This window comes from Leptonychotes weddellii, chromosome 6 (genome assembly GCF_054177405.1).
Source record: "Leptonychotes weddellii isolate Sample4059 chromosome 6, ASM5417740v2, whole genome shotgun sequence".
NCBI lineage: Eukaryota > Metazoa > Chordata > Mammalia > Carnivora > Phocidae > Leptonychotes > Leptonychotes weddellii.
The window spans coordinates 105536181-105556459 of record NC_138374.1 but is presented as its reverse complement, the minus strand read 5'-3'; the positions used below and the strand labels follow the sequence as shown (position 1 = coordinate 105556459).

The 20279-nt window shown below is 41.8% G+C and overlaps 1 protein-coding gene and 1 pseudogene across 1 annotated transcript in view; both read right to left on the bottom strand.

Moving 5' to 3' along the window:
• The window catches only part of KCNH1 (potassium voltage-gated channel subfamily H member 1), a 207284-nt gene extending 206643 nt beyond the window's left edge, over nucleotides 1–641 (bottom strand). The window contains exon 1 of the mRNA XM_081823202.1: nucleotides 377–641. Within this exon, the coding sequence (XP_081679328.1) occupies nucleotides 377–455 (79 nt within the window). The 5' untranslated portion in view covers nucleotides 456–641. The remainder of the gene's footprint in view (nucleotides 1–376) is intronic.
• A 5793-nt stretch (nucleotides 642–6434) lies between these two features.
• Nucleotides 6435–8375, bottom strand: LOC102740313 (small ribosomal subunit protein eS4, X isoform-like; annotated as a pseudogene).
• Between the last annotated feature and the right edge of the window lie 11904 nt (nucleotides 8376–20279).

Sequence of the window (20279 nt, the reverse complement as noted above, 5' to 3'; positions counted from 1 at the left end):
CGCGAGCCTTCGCGGCGGGGTGGGCAGTACCCATGGGGAGCGCGCTGCCGCTCGTGCCGCGTCCGGCTTCCCATCACTTTCCCAGTACTTTGCCCATCAGCTGTCACGCTCGCTGGAGAGGAGACCGAGAAGGCGCGAGAAGGGCCCCCAAAGGCGTCCCCAGCAGAGCTCTCCTCTTGGGATGGGGGGCCCACAGACCTCGCCCCACCCTGCCCACCTAGCCCTGCCTCCGGGAGGCAGCTCCGGACGCCCGCGCTGGGGCTCCCAGCAGAGCTCCGGGTTCTACTGCATCTGCTGGCGCCGAGCGGCGGGAGGCGTCGGCAATCGAGGCACGGATAAAAAGCCTGGGTAACCGAAATCCGAATGCACCTCTTACCACTGGACCGCCGGACAATATTCTCCAGAAACGTGTTCTGCGGGGCCACCAGTCCTCTCCTGCCCCCGGCCATGGTCATCCTCCCGGCAGCTTGGGGTCCTGGGGCCGTCCCGGCGCGGCTTCTCACGGCAGCAGGAAGCTGGGCGCCGGGCCCTCGCGCGATCCCGGATCGAAGCGCCCCATGCGCCCCGCGGGGACCCGGGCGGCCAGGGGCGGCGGCTCCCTCCGGCTGCCACCCTCGCGCCCTCTTCGCGCCTCCCTACCGGCGGCCCGCCTCGCAGAGCGCTCGCGCCAGGCTCGCCTCGCCGCAGCCGCTTCCGGGTGGGCGGAGGGAGCCGCGGCGCCTGGGACAGGGCGCCCCCTACCGGGCGCTGCCCCACCACCACCACCGCCGGCCTGCGGGAGAGCGAGCGGGGGGCTCCCGCAGCGGCCGGGAAGCGGCGGGCGGCGATGGGCCGAGGCCGGGTTAGCAGCGCCACCCTCTGGGCGCAGCCCGGCGATGGGTTCGGCATGAGCCTTGGGCTGGTGGAGAGGGCGGCGTTTGGAGCCGTGTCCTTGGTGGATTCACTTCCAACAAGGTCACCACGAGTCCGGGGGGGGGGGGAGGGGGGGACATGATCCTGTAACCCTCTTCCTTCGCTCTGTTTCAGGCCGGAGCCTCTGGGAGCTCTGAGACTCTTGGAACACCTTCCAGCCTCTCCTTAGGGTTTGTTAGCCTCATTTGTGAAAGTTGCCAGTGTTTCACCAGTAGTTAAAGAAGTTGAATTTAAGAGGTCAGACTTGCAGAGTGACCAACTGACCGAGCTCCAGAAGAACTGTCTTGAGTTGTTAAAGATAACCAAAGGCACAAATGCAGGCTCTGGACGTTTGATCAGTTTGCTGAGTGACTGACCTGATTCCCACTCTTATCCAGCATCTCTTGTCACAAAAGGCCAAGAAAATATATGTATCTATGCATCACTTTTTTTTGCTGAAGCACAACCTGTTATGGTCAATGTGTGAGGTTAGGGAACAGGCACAAACTGACAGACGTCAAAATGGTGGGCTTGCTTCTGAGGGTGGAGGGAGGGGGTGGGCAGCTTCCCCAACATTTAACATTAAGTAATAATTACGCACGACCTTGGCTTGAAGGACTGTCTACACCACAAGGATGAGGTACTGGTCTCCACACCTGCCCCTGATATGAAGAATCACATACACCAAAGGTTTCTGGGCAGGAGCTCCCGTTTGCTCACTTTGCTGTGCTCACTTACATTGGGCCATTTCCACCTGCACGTGACTCTTCACCTGTCTTTTATATTGTATGTCCCCCAGTGGGCGTGGCCAGAGGCCATGCCCTACAAAAGGAATGAGTTGATAGTTTTCTAGTTAGTTCCAGGCTAGATAAATAGTCGACACAAAAATGTTTACGAGGGAAAAACAGACCCCACCACCTCAACTGTCTAGGTTAACCATCCTGACTCATCCTATTCTATTGCAGATACCCTATCTCCATTTACTAGTCTCAAAATACAAGGGCTGATTCTTGCCCAGCAATGCCTCAGAGTTACTGTGAAGATCAAACATAATTATGCCGGGGGCAGCACTCTAAACCATGAAGTGCTATACCACGGTGAGACGTCATCATTTGAGTGACTAAATAAATTGGGCCATTGTGGACATCATCGTGTGTGGGCACAAAGTAAATAGATGAGGGCTAATAGCCGAGTTAGGTAAGGCTTGCTTAGGCTTTGAAATCAAAGTAATGATACTTCTTCCATAAGATCACATCAGACGCCCAACTTAGAGCTGTGATTTCTTAAGCCCTAGCTCCGTCTAGTGGTTCTTTGTTCCATTACAAATGAGATAACAAATGGCAGTTGACAAGAACTTACTGAAATGTATTTGGTGCTGAGCTGGCTCGGTGGTGTCTGCCCACTTCATTTGAATAAGTTCATTTGAATAAGGCTCTTAAGGTTATGCTATCTACTGCACAAACATGCCCAAGGAGAGATTTTTCATGACAATATTAAAAACCCATCGAGCAACCACATAATCCTACTTGTGCAAGGAAGATAAAGAAGAGAATGGGGGAAAACTGTCATAGAGAATTAATAAAACTTCTCAGATTTTAATGAGCTTTTGTGTTCTGTGGCTCAGATAAAAAAGAAACAGATGATACTCATTTGAAGTGAGAGATGTTAAAGCTTTTAACTGATAAGAAAAAAGAACAAGGAGATCTCTTCCATTTTAATTTTAAATGTACTACTACAGTGATTCTCATCATGCACTACATTGTGGGGGGGGGCACAGTTTTGAATACTATAAATTTTAGTGGCACACTTGAAAAGATTAAAAGGCCTAAAAGAACACTAAAAAGTCAGCAATCTTTAACCACCATCACTACTCAGTGTGACCATGTCTCACAGTGTCTATGAAAGCACGCCTCAAAGAGAAAGCAAAGCATTCTCTTGCCCAACCCTCAACACTATCAAACTCTGGGAAGAGAGTCGTGTTCTGCCCCAACCACATTCTCTTTGATAATTCACAGGCCAAGGTTGCACGTGCTCAGTAAACACACCATCTTTTCAGGGGCTGGTTTGACAATACACTATGCTTCTTACCTCTTATTTGACACCTTCTGTTCCCGACTCTACATTCAGTTCCAGGATCTGCTTAGCTTCAGATTCTGAGATCTATCACTGAAATGTAGGACTCTCAGTTGGAGCAAGCTTTCTTACAAATTCGTCAAAATTTGGTTAACACATTTGTAAAGGATTCACAATACACCAATGTGCATTGGCAAAGCAGTTGAGAGTTCCCATATTTTTATATAACAGACAAAGCCACTTTTCATTTAAAGAGACAATTTTAAATAACTGTGACCAGAATTCCAATTAAGCTGCCTCTGTCCCTCCCCCTCCCTGCAGAAAGTGGGGTACCACTGTCTAGAACTTCTACCAAGAAGGATACAGAGTCTGAAATGAAAACTTGTAAACTTTGACTCCAGTGTCTCTTGCCTACCTTTCTCAGTGGTTCTCCTCCTGTACTCTCCAGTGTTTAGTTTATTCCTCAATTATAACGTGAGTTTATATCCGTATCACACAATACATGGAGAGCTCCTTGAAACAAAGATGAACTTTGCCAGTCTTTGTTCTGACCAATGTAATTGAGCCATGATGTAATTAGTGAGTTCCCAGGGGGCTTGAGAGTAATGGAGGTATACCACAACAGAGAAAGCATGGCGATGGAAGTCTGCAGACTGGCTGGGAAAAGAGTCCAGGAGATAACAGAAAAATCTCTATGCCTGACAACAACAAAAAAATCTATCAAATGCGGAGGAAGACAATGCCACATACGGGAGGGAGAGGTGGAAATGGTATCATGCAAAGACAGAAATTACATTTTTTTTTCCTTTTATTAAGACTATTACGTATAGGTGACATTTTTCAGAAAGCCAAGGACCCCTCAAACATGGGAGAGTCACCTGTGAGTCCTGGAAGGTACTGGGAACCAGAATGGCCAAGCAGGGATGCCTCATCAATACCAAACAATTAGCACCCATAGGAGAAATTGAACGCGGAGGTAACTTCACCTGCTCTGCCACCATGAGTGAAATATTTAAAACGGGGAATTTGCAGCAAGAGAAATTTCAGCTTCTATAACCCAATGACTGGTGTATTATGCGTTATATTTAATTTCTGTTAACAAAAATTCTTTTCTAATAAACTTACAGAAAGAGGGTTGTGAGGGCCATATCCACGGGAAGGACCTGTTCTTTATTATAGAAATCTCCCGCCGAGTCCTGGGAGAAGGGAGAGAATCTGCCACAGTGAGCTCATAGTCCATTCATATGTGACCGGGGGGCAAGGATGCACAGATGTGGGTGTTGCACTCAACTGTGGCTAACTCAATAGGCATTTATAAATGTTTGTAGAATTGGGTTATGTCCTTCTAAATGCCCAAAGTTAATATCCTTCTTCCTCATTTCCTCTTAGCATCAGAGAACGGGATCTGTTACTACACTCCCTCTTGTGGAAAATAATTAAAAGCCATTTACAACAGTCTCATTTTATTATAACAAACATTTGCTCAGAGGCTAACATATACCAGACACTGGGATAGATTCTAAGGATGGAAAGATGCTAATGATTGGCACTTGCCCTCGAGAAACTCAATAAACACTTGGTGAATGCTTTGCTTCTTTATAATTTCTCTCCTTTCAGCTACTTTCCTCTCTCAGTTACACACTCTAAGTCTTTCTTTCTTTGTCAATAAATTATAATTCAGCTTGATCTTGTCACTGAAGACTTTCCCGTCTCCTCTTAACTGAGACTTGGCTTTCCTCTGAGGTCTTGCAATCCCACAGATCCCCCTCCTTTGGAGGATATTCATCTGCTATGGCCTTTCAGTGAGAATTCATCTAATCCCTCAGTACCATCTAATCCAAATCACTACTCTTCCACATTCATGTAAACTTTCTCCTCTGAAGACCATGACCAATAGAAATAACACTCTACTCTTCTTCATTTCTTACAACAGATTTAGGGAAACTTTTATTCAGTTTTGAAGAAGTTGAGGTGTTTTGGGGACATTACAAAGAAATATTGAGTAGGCAGGTGGATACACACAGGTGTAGAGCCCAAAAGACACATCTGGGTAGAGCCAGAGATTGGAAATCAACAATTTACAGACTTCAGAGGAAGCTGAGAAGGAGGAGTTTAGAAACAGGGACAACTCTGAGAAGCAGTTTTCTAGAAGCCCAGAGAAAGTCTTTTTTTTTTTTTAAGATTTTATTTATTTATTTGACAGATAGATAGAGAGCACAAGTAGGCAGAGTGGCAGGCAGAAGGAGAGGGAGAAGCAGGCTCTCCGCCGAGGGGGGAGCCGGACATGGGGCTCAATCCCAGGACATCATGACCCAAGCCAAAGGCAGCCGCTTAACCAACTGAGCCACCCAGGTGCCCCAACCAGAGAAAGTCTTTAAGTGGGAGAAATGAAGAACACCATCATACGCTATATACTGTAAACACTGGAAAATGTCCACTGGATCTAATGATTCATTGGTGATTTGAGACTTTAGTAGATACATTTTCAATGGAATACTGGGGAAGAAGCCAAATTACAATGGGTTTAAAGAGTAAGTAGAGGGGCGCCTGGGTGGCTCAGTTGGTTAAGCGACTGCCTTCGGCTCAGGTCACGATCCTGGAGTCCCGGGATCGAGTCCCGCATCGGGCTTCCTGCTCAGCAGGGAGTCTGCTTCTCCCTCTGACCCTCCCCCCTCTCATGTTCTCTCTCTCTCTCTCTCTCTCTCTCTCAGATAAATAAATAAAATCTTTTTTAAAAAAAAGAGTAAGTAGAAACTTACAATCAAGGTGGTAGATTGAGCTAAAGAGAGGTGAGTACTGCCTTTCTACACTAAACATAGAAATGACAGGGAAAAAATGTTTTTAAACATATCTTTAATATATTACCAAGCTCAAAAGCAAAAAGGGGAAAATTTCAGAAGTCAAAAATAGGAAGGAATCCACAGCACTTAGTGGGAATCTAAGGGAGGTGGGGGAGGCTTGTAACCCAAAAAGAAATGCACCTTAAGGCTGCAGTTTTAGTATTTGTGCGATGGTATAAGCTGAGGACACAGGCTCTGTGCATAGTGAGGAAACTGGAACTGGATTTCTGGTGAAACCAGAAGCTTGGAAAATTAGGACCTACCAGCCCTAGCTCTCAGCTTTCCCAGAACATGGGTGGAAACAGTTGACCTTCAGAAATCAGAACCCCTAGACAAGACATTCCACATATTTGGGGTGGAATTCTCCCAAATGCCCTCACAGTGTGGTACTTCTGTGCCAGAAATTTATATAGAAATCTCACATAGCCCTTGGGGCGCCTGGGTGGCTCAGTTGGTTGAGCCACTGCCTTCGGCTCAGGTCATGATCCTGGAGTCCCGGGATCGAGTCCCGCATCGGGCTCCCTGCTCGGCAGGGAGTCTGCCTCTCCCTCTGATCCTCCCCCTCTCATGCTCTCTGTCTCCCATTCTCTCTCTCAGATAAATAAATAAAAAATCTTTAAAAAAAGAAATCTCACATAGCCCTGTCAGAAACCAATAATAAACTGCCCCCATAGGAAAAACTTATACCAAACAGTACACCTTAAGGTCCAACTGATAACAATTCCCCCCAATAGTGAGCATACAGACATAATTACAAATTACACCAAATTGAGTTTTCCAAAATTAAATTCTCAAACTAAAAAGGCAGCATAAAGGGGAGCAAACAAATCCAGACATATTGCAGTGAAACTTCAGAACATAAAAGGAAAAGATAATCTTAAAAACTATAATAGGAAAAAATAGATTAGCTACAAAAAATGAAAATGACACTGCCATTAGAGATCTCAACATGAACAAGAGAGTCAGAAACAATGGAATACATGATGAATTCCCATATATACCCAACAGAATGGCTAAAATCAAAAAGACTGACAACACAATACGTTGGCAAGGATATGGAGCCATCAGAACTCTCATACATTGTTGTGGAAATGTAAAATAATAAAAACCACTTTGGAAAATAGCCCGGCAGTTTCTTTTTTTGTTGTTGTTATCATGCTGTATTGTCTTTAGTTAAGGATTTCCAATCACATCACACAGAGACTTTTTACCCACTGCTCTGTTTGGCCACCAGTCTCTTGTCTCTCTCTTCATCAGTGGTGAGGTGGATAACCTTTCCATGGGGAAGAGAAATCCATGGCTTGTTGCCTTTGCCAATAACAAAAATGTTGGAGAGTCAGGTGGCAAAGCTGTTGCCATTGGCATCTTTCATGTGAACTACGTCAAAAGAACAAAGGTAGCTCTCTCAATTGGTGATCACACCAATTCTTCCCAGGTTAGCACCTCAGGTCACCATGCACAGATTACCGGTGTCAAACTTGGTGAAATCAGTAATCTTTCTAGTCTCCAAATCAATCTGAATGATGTCATTCACTTTGATGAGGGGATCAGGATAGCAGATGGCGTGAGCATCATGGGTCACCAGATGGGGGATTCCTTTTGTTCCCACAAAGATCTTTCTCACTTTGTGGGGTGCCTGGGTGGCTCAGTCGGTTAAGCGTCTGTCTTTGGCTCAGGTCATGATCCCAGGGTCCTGGGATGGAGCCCTGCATCGGGCTCCTTGCTCAGTGGGGAGCCTGCTTCTCTCTCTCCCTCTGCCTGCTCCTCCTGCTCATGCTCTCTCTCTCTCTGTCAAATAAATAAATAAAATCTTAAAAAAAAAAAAGATCTTTCTCACTTTGTACAACTTATACTTAACCTCCTCAGGTATAATCTGAAGAGCAAAGCAACCCTTGGTATCATAGATCAGTTGGAAATTCTCCCCAGTCTTGTCAATGCTGATGATATCCCTAAAACCAGCAGCATAGGTTATATCGGTTTGGACCTTGCCATCAATCTTAATAAAATGCTGCATACAGATCTTCTTTACTTAATCTCCTGCTTGGGCATACTTAAGTCTGTTCCTTAGGAAAAGATGAGAGGGAGACATTCTCTCAGCTTATGGGGATTAGTAAGTGGATGGGGGGGCAAACACACTGGCCAGTTTATCCAGCTTCCAATGCTTTGAATCTGCTACATGCTTCAGATGATTCTTGGGACCATGAGCTATGGCTGCTCTAGGCATGAAAAGAGGACCGCCTAGTTTGACAGTTTCTTATCATACTAAACATTCACCTACTCTACAACCCAGAAATTCCATATATGTCCACAAAAAGATTTGTTCATATCAACTTCATTCATAATAGTTAAAACCTAAAAACAGCATGTGTCCATCACTGGCAGAATAGGTACACTCATACAGTAGAATACTATTCACTAATAAAATGAGACAAACTACAGATAAATGGATGAGTCTCAAAACCATTGCTGAATGAAAAAGCTTTAGACAAAAGAAAACATGGTGTATGATTTCATTCATACAAAATTCTAGAACAAGCAGATGAAATTATGGTGAAAAAGAAATCAGAACAGTGTTTTTCTCTTAAGGGGGATTCTGGAGATTGCCTGCGAAGGGGTATGATGGAACTTTCTGGAGTATGGCACCATTCTATATCTTGATAAGAGGATAGGTTATACAGGTACATGTATTTGTCACAACTCATAAAATGATACATTTGAGTTTTATGCAGTGTATATTTTATTTCAAAAAAGGAATTCTAAACACATATTGAATAGTAGCTAATCATATTCAGTCTAAGCATTTAAGGATGAGGTATATGGATGTCTACAACTTATTTTGAAATGCATCAAAAAATAAGATGGAGAAATAGATAAGTGGATGTAGGATAAAACAAATACTGCACAATGTTAACAAATATAGAATCTAGGTGGTTAGGATATAGGTGTTTACTGTAAAAGTCTTTCAACTGTTCTATATATTTGAATTATTTTCCTATCCATCTGAACTATTAACTTTAAAAGGAGGATAAAATAAGGCATTTTCAGATACAGAAAGGATAAAACTGATAGACATTTGCTGAAAGAAATGACTAAGAATATACTACAGCAGAAAAGAAAATGAGCTAAAGAGAGATGTGGAGCACACGATACAATGGTAAACAGAGAAACTGGTAAAAACGTGTTAGTAAACTTCAATAAATATTGACTCCCAAAAATAATGAGGACATTAACAGATAAATTGGAAGAGTGCTAACAACATGGTGACACTGAAATACTTGACTACAGTGAAATGAATATTGGAAATTGAAGTATTCTAAAGTCCTTATTTAGACATAGCAAGAATCTGTTAAATTTTAGACTTTGTTAGAAATATTTACAACTCTTGGGGTGCCTCGGTGGCTCAGTCAGTTAAGTGTCTGCCTTCAGCTCAGGTCATGATCTCAGGGTCCTGGGATCAAGCCCTTCATCGGGCTCTCTGCTCAGCAGGGAGCCTGCTTCTTCTTCTCCCTCCACTGCTCCCCCTGATTGTGCTCTCTCTCTCTGTCAAATAAAGAAATAAATAAAATCTTTTAAAAAAAAGAAAGAGGGCGCCTGGGTGGCTCAGTTGGTTAAGCGACTGCCTTCGGCTCAGGTCATGATCCTGGAGTCCCAGGATCGAGTCCCGCATCGGGCTCCCTGCTCAGCGGGGGGTCTGCTTCTCCCTCTGACCCTCTTCCCTCTTGTGCTGTCTCTCATTCTCTCTCTCAAATAAATAAATAAAATCTTTAAAAAAAAATAAAAAAATAATAATAAAAAAAGAAAGAAAAATTTACAACTTTCAAATCAACAAAAGGAAATAGGAATGGGGATAAAGAAAATGCAATCAAACTAAAATATGCCATGAAAAGAGGAAAAAAAGATGTAAAGAATAAATATGGTAGACATAAAATACATTAAAAGTGGCATAAACATACCCAAATATATCAGTAATCACAATAAATATAAATGGAATAAATTTGCCTATTAAAATAAACTTTTAGATCAGATAAAAACAAAACAAAATACCTCTTTTGCTGAATTAAAAGAATTTCACTTAGAGCACAATTACACAGAAATGTTTAATATAGAGAGAGATGGAAATGGATATAGTAGGACTTTGGATTTGGGCAATATTTCAAAGAGAAATTTTAAAAACCTCTTACTACATATATCAAAAAACACTGGATAAAACAAATAAATAATTTTATATATATCCTTTTAAGTGAGTAGCTATCAAGTGAAATGTAAATAAATGTTCAGGGACCAAAAGCAAAGACAGAACTGAAAACCAAGCAATGAGTACAATGATTTTACACTGTGGCCACCCAAGCAAACTGGGGGTGGGAGGGTGGAAAACCACACAAAGGCCAGGTCAATAAAAATTGTGTTGTAATGCTGAAGAGTTTAGACTTTATTCTGTGAACAGTCTGGAGGAATAAAAGCTTAAATAGGTGCATGAATTGCTCTAGGTTCTGGGGATACAGTAGTGAGGAAAACAATAAATATCCCTTAATGAGTTAAATTCTGATTAAGTAAGATTGGCAAAAAATAATACACACTTTATTTTGTATGTTAAAACATAGATTTTTTTTTTTACTCACTTTTATTTCATTTTGGAGCTAAAGGAGAATGATCCAGAGCAGGTATAATCATTATAGGAAATATATGAACTGTCAGCATTATTTTCCAGCATGGCACCTTGGAGATGGGTGCTATTAAGTTAAGGTAAGGGGATATTTCAGTTGTTTTCAGCCTTCTCAAAAGGTCCTTTGACATTTTCTTTTCCAGTTGACAACTTCAGTTTATCACTAGTATTGGAACCCATAAAATGTTACTCTAATCCAATTCTAACATGACTTTTATGAAAAAGATCTTATTTTCCCTTTAAACAAAAGATGTTTGCATCTAATTAGTGCTGTGATAATCCTGCCTAGTTACTTACTGTTGCATAACAAATTACCTCACAATTTAGTAGCTTAAAACAACCAATATTTATTATCTCACAATTTACGTGGGCCAGGAATCCAGGGAGCTTAGTTGGACGCCTTTCATACTAGGTTTCTCATGAGACTGCAATCAAGCTATGGGCTGGGACTGCAGTTTCATCCAAAGGTTCAAATGGCAGCGGATCTGCCTCTAAGCCCCCTCACATGGTTTTGGGCAAGATTTAATTCCTCACAGACCGTTGGCCAGAAGCATCCGTTAGTCCTTGCCAGGTGGGCCTCTCCCTGGGGAAGCTCACAACATGGCAGACCCTCAGAGCGAGGAAGTGAAAGAGCACAAGAGTGGATGCAGGGATCATTGGGAACTTTCTTAGAGGCTGCTTACCACATCTACTTTTGACCCGAAACTTCTATCTTTCCAGTTTGATTATTCTACCATTGTCCACCTCAAACATCCTTCTGTATCTCTGGGACATTCAGGTCACTGAAGTCCCTATTAGTTAACACTACCACCATTACAACCATGATGTTTACTACCCATGTCATTCAGTTTAGATTATGTGGTCTGTCAATTTAGTAACTCTCTCACCAACATCTTAGACTCCCTTGCCCCTCTACCCTTTATTGTTTCATAAACCCAATCCTGGATAAATACTCCATCTGTTCCCTCTGTGCCTGCATCTTGGCAGCTAAACCACGCTGAAGGAAATTGTGAAATAGGCCAGAGTGGCATTTCTACCTATACTTGAAAGATTTCCTACCTGACCAGAGCCCTCAGCACTCCCTCACAGTCATGATATACTGCTCGAGTCAGCTTGCTTGCTACACTTTACCATTTAAAACCTTCTTCTTTCAACCAACACACCCTCATTCTCCCAATTTCAATTTTATGCCCCACTTCCCAAAAGACAAAGTCAATTAAAGAAGTTCCTTTGACTTTCTACCACAAAGACCTGTTTACAGTTGCTACTGTTCTCTCATCTATTCCACCTTTTGAAATAGTAGTGTGCTCTGAATACCATCCCCAGCCTCCTTCTCAGAAGCTTACTGTTACTGATTATACCTTTTCTATCCTATATCTTCATCATCTTCTCTCTACTGAATCCTTCACATTAAAATTAAAAAAAAAAAATCCCTGATCCCACTTCCCACTCTATCAACTGCTATCCTATATTTCTCCCCTTCTTCACTGCTGACCTTTAAAGAATTGTCTACACCTACTATTTTCAATTCCTCAAACCTATTCTCTCCTCAGTCCAATCCATCTCTTTCCCCTCCCAACACTCTGCTGAAATGGTTCTCACTAAGGTCATCGGTGACCTCCATATCACTAGAGCCAATGAGTATTTTTCACTCTTCACAGTACTGGATCTTTTGGTGGCATTTGAAACATACTTTTCCCTTGGCTTCTGTGATGCTACTTTACTGATTTTCCTCCTGTGTCTCCATAGTGGTATTATTTATATTGATGGTAGCCTGGAATCTTTTAAACACACTTCCATATTGTGTTCACTTTCTCCATGATGAGTCCAAACTCCCGAGGCAAAGGCCTGGGCCTGCCTTGATGGCCTCCCTTGCAATCAAGTATAAGCATGTGACATTAAGTCTCACTACTTACTGCATCCACATAAGACTTGGAATTAGAAGAAAATGATAGAAGGAAGGAAACAAGTTAAACTAATTTTCTCGCATAGGTTATTGTGAGGATTAAAATTTGGTAATATACATACAGCAGTTAGAACAGGGCCTGGCACAGTGCAAGCATTATGTAAGTGTTAGTTATTATTATTCTTAAAGGAACACTTGTAGCTTTTGACAAGCTTTTGGGGTACAGTAAACATCCTTAGTTATTATAAAAAACAGAGTTGGGCCTCATTACTCTATTGTATACAGTTTCAAATAACTCAAAAACTATTTATTTATTTATTTATTTATTTATTTATTTATTTTAAGTAGGCTCCATGCTGGGCCTGAGTAGGCTCAATGTGGGGCTTGAACTCAATACACCGAGCTCAAGACCTGAGCTCAAGATCAGGCTCAACTGACTGAGCCACCCAGACGCCCCCCCACCACCCCACCAATAACTATTTTAAGAGTCCTATTATCACTATCAGCCAAAGATTTTCATCAAATATAAGACACACAGCATTCTGGGGACCTGCTACCATAGCTATATTGCTGGTGAAAATCATGGATAGATCAACAGATAAAGAAGCAGACCAAGATGTTTAGCATGAATTATAGGAAGTTGGAAGATTCAGTGTGATTTCAATCATGGTATCACATGCCAAATCAGTATTTCTGGGTATGGCCAGCTGCAAAAGGACATGGCCGACCTTCACACATGGAATTTATTCCCTCAGAAATTAAAAGAGAAAGGGGTGGGGGTCAGGGGGACACTCTGGACACTTTAGAGGGCAGAAATTAACTCAATTAACCAGAGACAAGGACTCCCCTCTCTCACATCCTCCTAAACCCACCAAGGTTTGAGATTAGCTATGACTGTAAATTGTGTAAAACAAGAAGGGCCTTTTTTTTTTTAATGGATGACTGCTTTGCAATGCAAAATAACTGAATAATATAGAACAATATGTGTGTAATTTTATATAATCTACATATCTGTAAAATGTGATATATCATCTGCTTCACTTAGTTGTGATGAGGAGTAAACATATTAATAATGCAAAGCAATGAGAACAATGTCTGGCACACCATTGTTTGTTTGTTTTTGGTTATATACTTTATGCCTTGTCATTCCCTTTTACTGTTTAAAACTGGTTGATGCAACTAAACAGCTCAGGGACTTGTGACGGGAGAGACACCTCATGAGAAGAGAAAGAAGAAAAACCATGAATTCTAGGAGTTTATCTTTGAAGCTAAAATCTCCCCCTCCCCACTAATCTTTCCAGGAAGCTATAGCAGAGGTCTCTCTCTCTCTCTCTTTTTTAAATCATCCCCATCTGTGCTGGTGGTGTATTTATTTCTCCTATATTTTATTTTATCTTTTTGTTTAGTTTCAGAGGTAGAATTTAGTGATTCACCAGCTGCTTATAACACCCAGCTCATTACATCAAATGCCCTCCTTAATACTCATCTATCCATTATGCCATCCATAATGCTCATTCACCCCCGCCTCCCCTCCAGCAACCCTCAGTTTATTTACTACAGTTCAGTATCTCTTATGGTTTGCCTTCCTCTCAATTTTCATCTTATTTTATTTTTCCTTCCCTCCCTCTATGTTCATCTCTTTTGTTTCTTAAATTCCACATATGAGTGAAATCAAATGGTATTTGTCTCTCTCTGACTAACTTATTTTGCTTAGCATAATACCCTCTAGTCCGTTCATGCTGCAAATGGCAAGATTCCACTCTTTTTGATGGTTGAGTAATATTCCATTGTATATATATACCACATCTTCTTTTTTTTTTTTTAAAGATTTTTTATTTATTTGACAGAGAGAAATACAGCGAGAGAGGGAACACAAGCAGCGGGAGTGGGAGAGGGAGAAGCAGGCTTCCTGCTGAGCAGGGAGCCCGATGTGGGGCTCGATCCCAGGACCCTGGGACCATGACCTGAGCCGAAGGCAGACGCTTAACGACTGAGCCACCCAGGCGCCCCATACCACATCTTCTTTATCCATTCATCTGTCAATGGACATCTGGGCTCTTTCCATAATTTGGTTATTGTGGACATTGCTGCTGTAAACACTGGGGTGCATGTGCCCTTTCAAATCACTATGCTTATAGCCTTTGGATAAATATCTAGTAGTGCAATTGCTGAGTCATAGGATAGCTCTATTTTTAACTTTTTGAGGAATCTCCATACTGATTTCCAAAGTGCCTGAACCCATTTACATTCCCACCAACAGTCTAAGAGTGTTCCCCTTTCTCCACATCCTCGCCAACATCTGTTGTTTCCTGAGTTGTTAATTTTAGCCATTCTGACTAGTGTGAGGTGGTATCTCATCATGGTTTTGATTTGTATTTCCCTGATGCCGAGTGATGTTGAGCATTTTTTCATGTGTCTGTTGGCCATTTGTATGTCTTCTTTGGAGAAATGTCTGGAAGAACAAATATTGTTAAAATGTCTATGCTACCCAAAGCAATCTACACATTAAATACAATCCATATCAAAATACCATCAGCATTTTTCATAGAGATGGAACAAACAATCCTAAAATTTGTATGAAACCAGAAAAGACCCCCAAATAGCCAAGGTAATGTTGAAAAAGAAAACCAAATCCAGGGACACCTGGGTGGCTCAGTCGGTTAAGCAGCTGCCTTCAGCTCAGATCATGATCCCAGAGTCCTGGGATCGAGTCCCCAGCAGGCTCCCTGCTTAGCAGGGAGCCTGCTTCTCCCTCTCCCTCTGCCTGCTGTTTCCTCTTCTTGAGTTCTCTCTGTCAAATAAATAAAATCTTAAAAAAAAAAAAGAAAGAAAGAAAGGAAAGAAAACCAAAGCCAGAGGCATCACAATTCTGGACTTCAAGCTATATTACAAAGCTGCAATCATCAAGACAGTATGGTACTGGCAAAAAAAAACAGACACATAGATCAATGGAACAGAATAAAAAACCCAGAAATGGACCCTCAACTCTATGGTCAACTAACCTTCAACAAAGCAGGAAAGAATATCCAATGGAAAAAAGACATCTCTTCAATAAACGGTGTTGGGAAAACTGGACAGCCACATGCAGAAGAATGAAACTGGACCATTTCCTTACACCATACACAAAAATAGACTCAAAATGGATGAAAGACCTAAATGTGAAACAGGACTCCATCAAAATCCTAGAGGAGAACACAGGCAGCAACCTATTTGACCCCAGCCACAGCAACATCTTGCTAGACATCTCTCCAAAGGCAAGAGAAACAAAAGCAAAAATGAATGATTGGGACTTCATCAAGATAAAACGCTTTTGCATAGCAAAGGAAACAGTCAACAAAACTAGAAGACAACCTATGGAATGGGAGAAGATATTTGCAACTGTCTTATCAGATAAAGGGCTAGTTTCCAAAATCTATAAAGAACTTACCAAATCAACACCCAAAGAACAAATAATCCAGTCAAGAAATGGGCAGAAGACATGAACAGACATTTCTCCAAAGAAGACATACAAATAGCAGAGGTCTCTTAAGAGAAGCCGTGGGCAGAGGCCATGAGGGTGCCCATGGCATGACAACACACTTAAGGTTGGCCCCACCTACCATAGCCTGGCTTTCTACCCACTACAGTACCTGCAGCAGGCAGAGCCTTCCTCTCCAACCCAGGCCCCACAATCCTCAATCCCCACAGCTTTGTGAGCAGTAGTTTTTATAGCCTCAACCACACAAAAGATTGTCCAACTGCACCCAGAGCATCCAGGAGAATAGCGTAAGATTTTCCTCTCTGTGCTAAACATTGGGCAAGATTCAGAATTGAAAATCCAGTGGAATAGTAACTTTTATTTGTGCTTATAAGTCACTGGGGAATCACTGTGACACTGTTTGGATAGCTTTAGTTTGTTTACATTATACATGATCTTGTTATCACAAGATTTCTCTCTACACCAGCATGGGATCCTACTCACCTCTGCTCTTCAAACACCACTTTGTTTACTCATTGGCCATCTTTTTCTGAAAAATACTGTCTCAGCGTCAATAGGCCCCTTCTATGGGAACCTAATAAGTCACTGGTAAAGTATCTTCCAGTAAGAACTATATAGAATGAATTATCAGGGGCCTTAATACAATTTACCTCTATAGAGTATTGACTACTACAATACAGCTCAAAAGTATTATTACTTCTCACTCTGCCTGCTGCTCCCCCTGCTTGTGCTCTCTCTCGCTCTCTGACAAATAAATAAATAAAATCTTAAAAAAAAAAAAAAGAAAGAAACTGTACAGCTAGTTCAAGTTAACTCAAGCCTCCAGACCCAGCTGAATGAAACATTAGAGTAACCAGAAGCTGAAGCACACAATGGTTTCCCAACTCTGTTCAAAAGGAGAAAGAAATAAATTTAAAAAATACACACACTGTTTAGCAAGCTAATGATGCACATTCTGCACAAACTGTAGATAGGTTATTAAGTACACAGGTTGAAACTATCTAGAATGGAAGGAGTCAACCACTGGGAACTAGAAATGGGAAGAAAGAGAGGAAGAAAGGAGCGGAAGATGGTAGAGGAAGAGCAAGAGAGTACAAAGAAAAATTGTGAATTCCTTGGAAATGCACCAAAAAGATTACTGGATGTCTTTCATGAAAACCAAGTGGTATCTAACATCCTCCAAAGATATCCGGTTTTATGGGGTCTTTGTGTCCTTCATGGCCTTTGAGGTTTTTGTTTTTTTTTTTTAGATGTTATTTATTTATTTGACAGAGAGAGACACAGCGAGAGCAGGAACACAAGCAGGGGGAGTGGGAGAGGGAGAAACAAGCTTCCCGCTGAGTAGGGAGCCCGATGCGGGGCTCGATCCCAGGACCCTGGGATCATGACCTGAGCCGAAGGCAGACGCTTAACGACTGAGCCACCCAGGCGCACCATGAGCTACTTATAACTCTGTAATTTGTAGACAACTTAGAGCAGTGCAAATTAATTTTGTCCAGAGGTGTACAAACGCATTTTTTTCTGATGGAGCATCAATTGATTTTCCTCCCCCAATGTGGAATAAACCAGTTTTGCATTTCTGAAGCAAACTCATCTCCGTATTCTTGATGGCCTGTATGGCCCATATGTTTCTGGTCCCTGGACTGTCCTTTGAACCTGTTGTAGCATCTCACTGGTTTCTGCATTAATTAATGAGTTAAATAAAATCTTTGATTTTTTTTAAATTTTATATTGTATAAGAGGCATGACTTTCCTTTTAAAATACATATTTCCTTTTGTGGCAGGATGGAAGGGACTTCCAGACAGAAGGAGTAGTGATGTCTTTTTAAAATATGGAAATGAGGAAAAACATAGTATGTTGATAACAGAAATAACACATGCACTAGTGGGGAGACAAGGCTGGAAATGTAAGCAACAATTAGGTCAATGGAAGTGAAAAATGTATTGTCTTAAAAGTTGGTACCAGAATTCCTCTTAGGGAGGGTACTGTAATTTTTTGAGCCAATATTTAGACTGCTGCTTATTGATAGACCAAAGAGCGTGAATGTCAGCAGGTACCACGGTAAATATTTTAGAAGTGGTTAGAGTGGTCTTCCTAAAGCAAAGAAAGAAATATATTTTAGCTTCTAAACAGGGAGGGTAAGAGGAGAATCAAAGATACAATGCACAGTTGGAGACCATGTAGGGTAAATGACCAGTAATGTGGGTGTAGCTAAAAGGCATTTCAAAAAAAGAAATATCTGATGTTCAATTTGAAGTCATTTGCACTGATGTAATATAATCTTCCCCAAATTAGCTTTAAGTCAGCTAATTTCAAGGCCAAATTTGGGGAGGGTGGGAGGTTTCAAATGCCTAAAGAACTTACAAAGAAGCAGAATTACATACCTGCAGAGGCACTACCCACTAAAACCTGAGCCCAAAAGTAGGAGTATTAATGTAAAAGATGCAGAGACACAGAAATCTTGGAGAGAAACATGAATATCCTAGGATTGAGGTGATCCTATTTAGGTCTCAGTGGGTAACAGATCTACAGCTAACACATGGGTTATATAAACCAAAAATAAAGACTTTCTACTTGGTCTTGGAGATGATAGAGAACCCCTGACGTGACTCGCATGGCACGAGAGCAGTTCCTAGAGGTTAGGGGATGACATGAAAAAAGGCAATCAAGTGCTCAATTGGGGTTGGAAAGGCAGAAAAGAGTTGCAAATTACAGAGCGTTTTAGTTTGTGAATGGGGAAAATTATTTTACATGGGGACATTAACAATAAACTCATTAAACCCAGGGCAGAGAGCAGTGCCATGATTGACAAAGTAATGGAAAGAAGGCCAGACAGCTGTTCAGATCACCAATTCATTTTCTCATACTTCTAGTTTCTAGCAGAGAGGGCAAGTCTCAAATTACCTTCCCACATACTGTCAGCATTTAAGAAACCATGTTGGCATCAGTGCAGGGGAAAATGGGAAATGATGTGTGAGTTGCTTCCTAGGGAGTACTGACATTTTCCAGAAATGGTTTATGGAAGGACCATCTTTCTTATCACCCACAAACACTTTTGAGGATCAATTTAAAGATTTTATTATTTTTTTTTATTTATTTGAGAGAGAGAGAATGAGAGACAGAGAGCATGAGAGGGAGGAGGGTCAGAGGGAGAAGCAGACTCCCTGCTGAGCAGGGAGCCCGATGCGGGACTCGATCCTGGGACTCCAGGATCATGACCTGAGCCGAAGGCAGTCGCTTAACCAACTGAGCCACCCAGGCGCCCTTGAGGATCAATTTATACTGAAATCCAGTTGATTTGGAGCTAGCTCAGTACTGAAGAGCAGAAGAGAAAAAAATAATCTCTAATTGGAGTTAGGTCAGCATTGTGGTTGAAAATATGAGTTTTGAAGCAAATAGAACCAATCTGAGACTAAGCTCTATCCCTTACTGGCTGTGTGATCTTAGGCAAGTTACTTAACCTCTCTGTGCCTCTGTTTTCATCTATAAATGAGGGTTAATAATAGTAACTTTCGGGATGCCTGGGTGGCTCAGTCGGTTAAGCAACTGCCTTCAGCTCAGGTCCTGATCTGAGGGTCCTGGGATTGAGTCCCGCATCGGGCTCCCTACTCAGCAGGGAGTCTGCTTCTCCCTCTCCCTCCACTGCTCCCCCTGCTTGTGCTCTCTCTCTCTCACTCTGTAAAATGAATAAATAAATAAAATCTTTAAAAAAATAATAGTAACTTTCTTAAGAGTACAAGGATTCAACAACAATACCAACTGTAACACTAGCTAAGCACTTAATATTTGCTACACTGTATAGAGCCCTGGATTTATAGGAACAGGCACTATTCCTGGCTCTCCTAGTGGTAACCACTATTCTCTTTAATCTTCTTGGATGGTTCTTTCCCAATCTGAACAATTTCCTCATACAGGTGTGCCAATCCAGTACTTTGCTGAATACTCAAGGGGACCTTCTTCAGGCACTAGCCACATTTCATGTGCTCAATAGCCCCATGTGATTAACAGCTAATGTTTTGAGCAGCACAGATATGGAACATTTCCATCATCACAGAAAGTTCTATTGGATACTGTTGTTCTAGAGCCAGACTTGTCTAACTTCAAGCCAATACTCAGTCTGTCAGTGCTTCTCAAAATTTACTGTGCATGTAGATCAGCTCAGGATCTTGTCAAAGTGCAGATTGTGATTCAAGAATTCTGGATGGTACTGGAGAATCTTCATTTCCAACCTGATGTCAGGTGATAATAATGCTGTGGGTTAGCAGACAACATTTGAGTAACACTGCAAACCATTAGATATAAAGATATAAATTTCCATACGGTATTAAGTTGGTGTGTGTTTTCTTTCATGGGAAAAATATACTGAAACAACAACAACAAGAACATCACCTGACAGTGAGAAAAGATCAGTGTAACATTTCTTAACC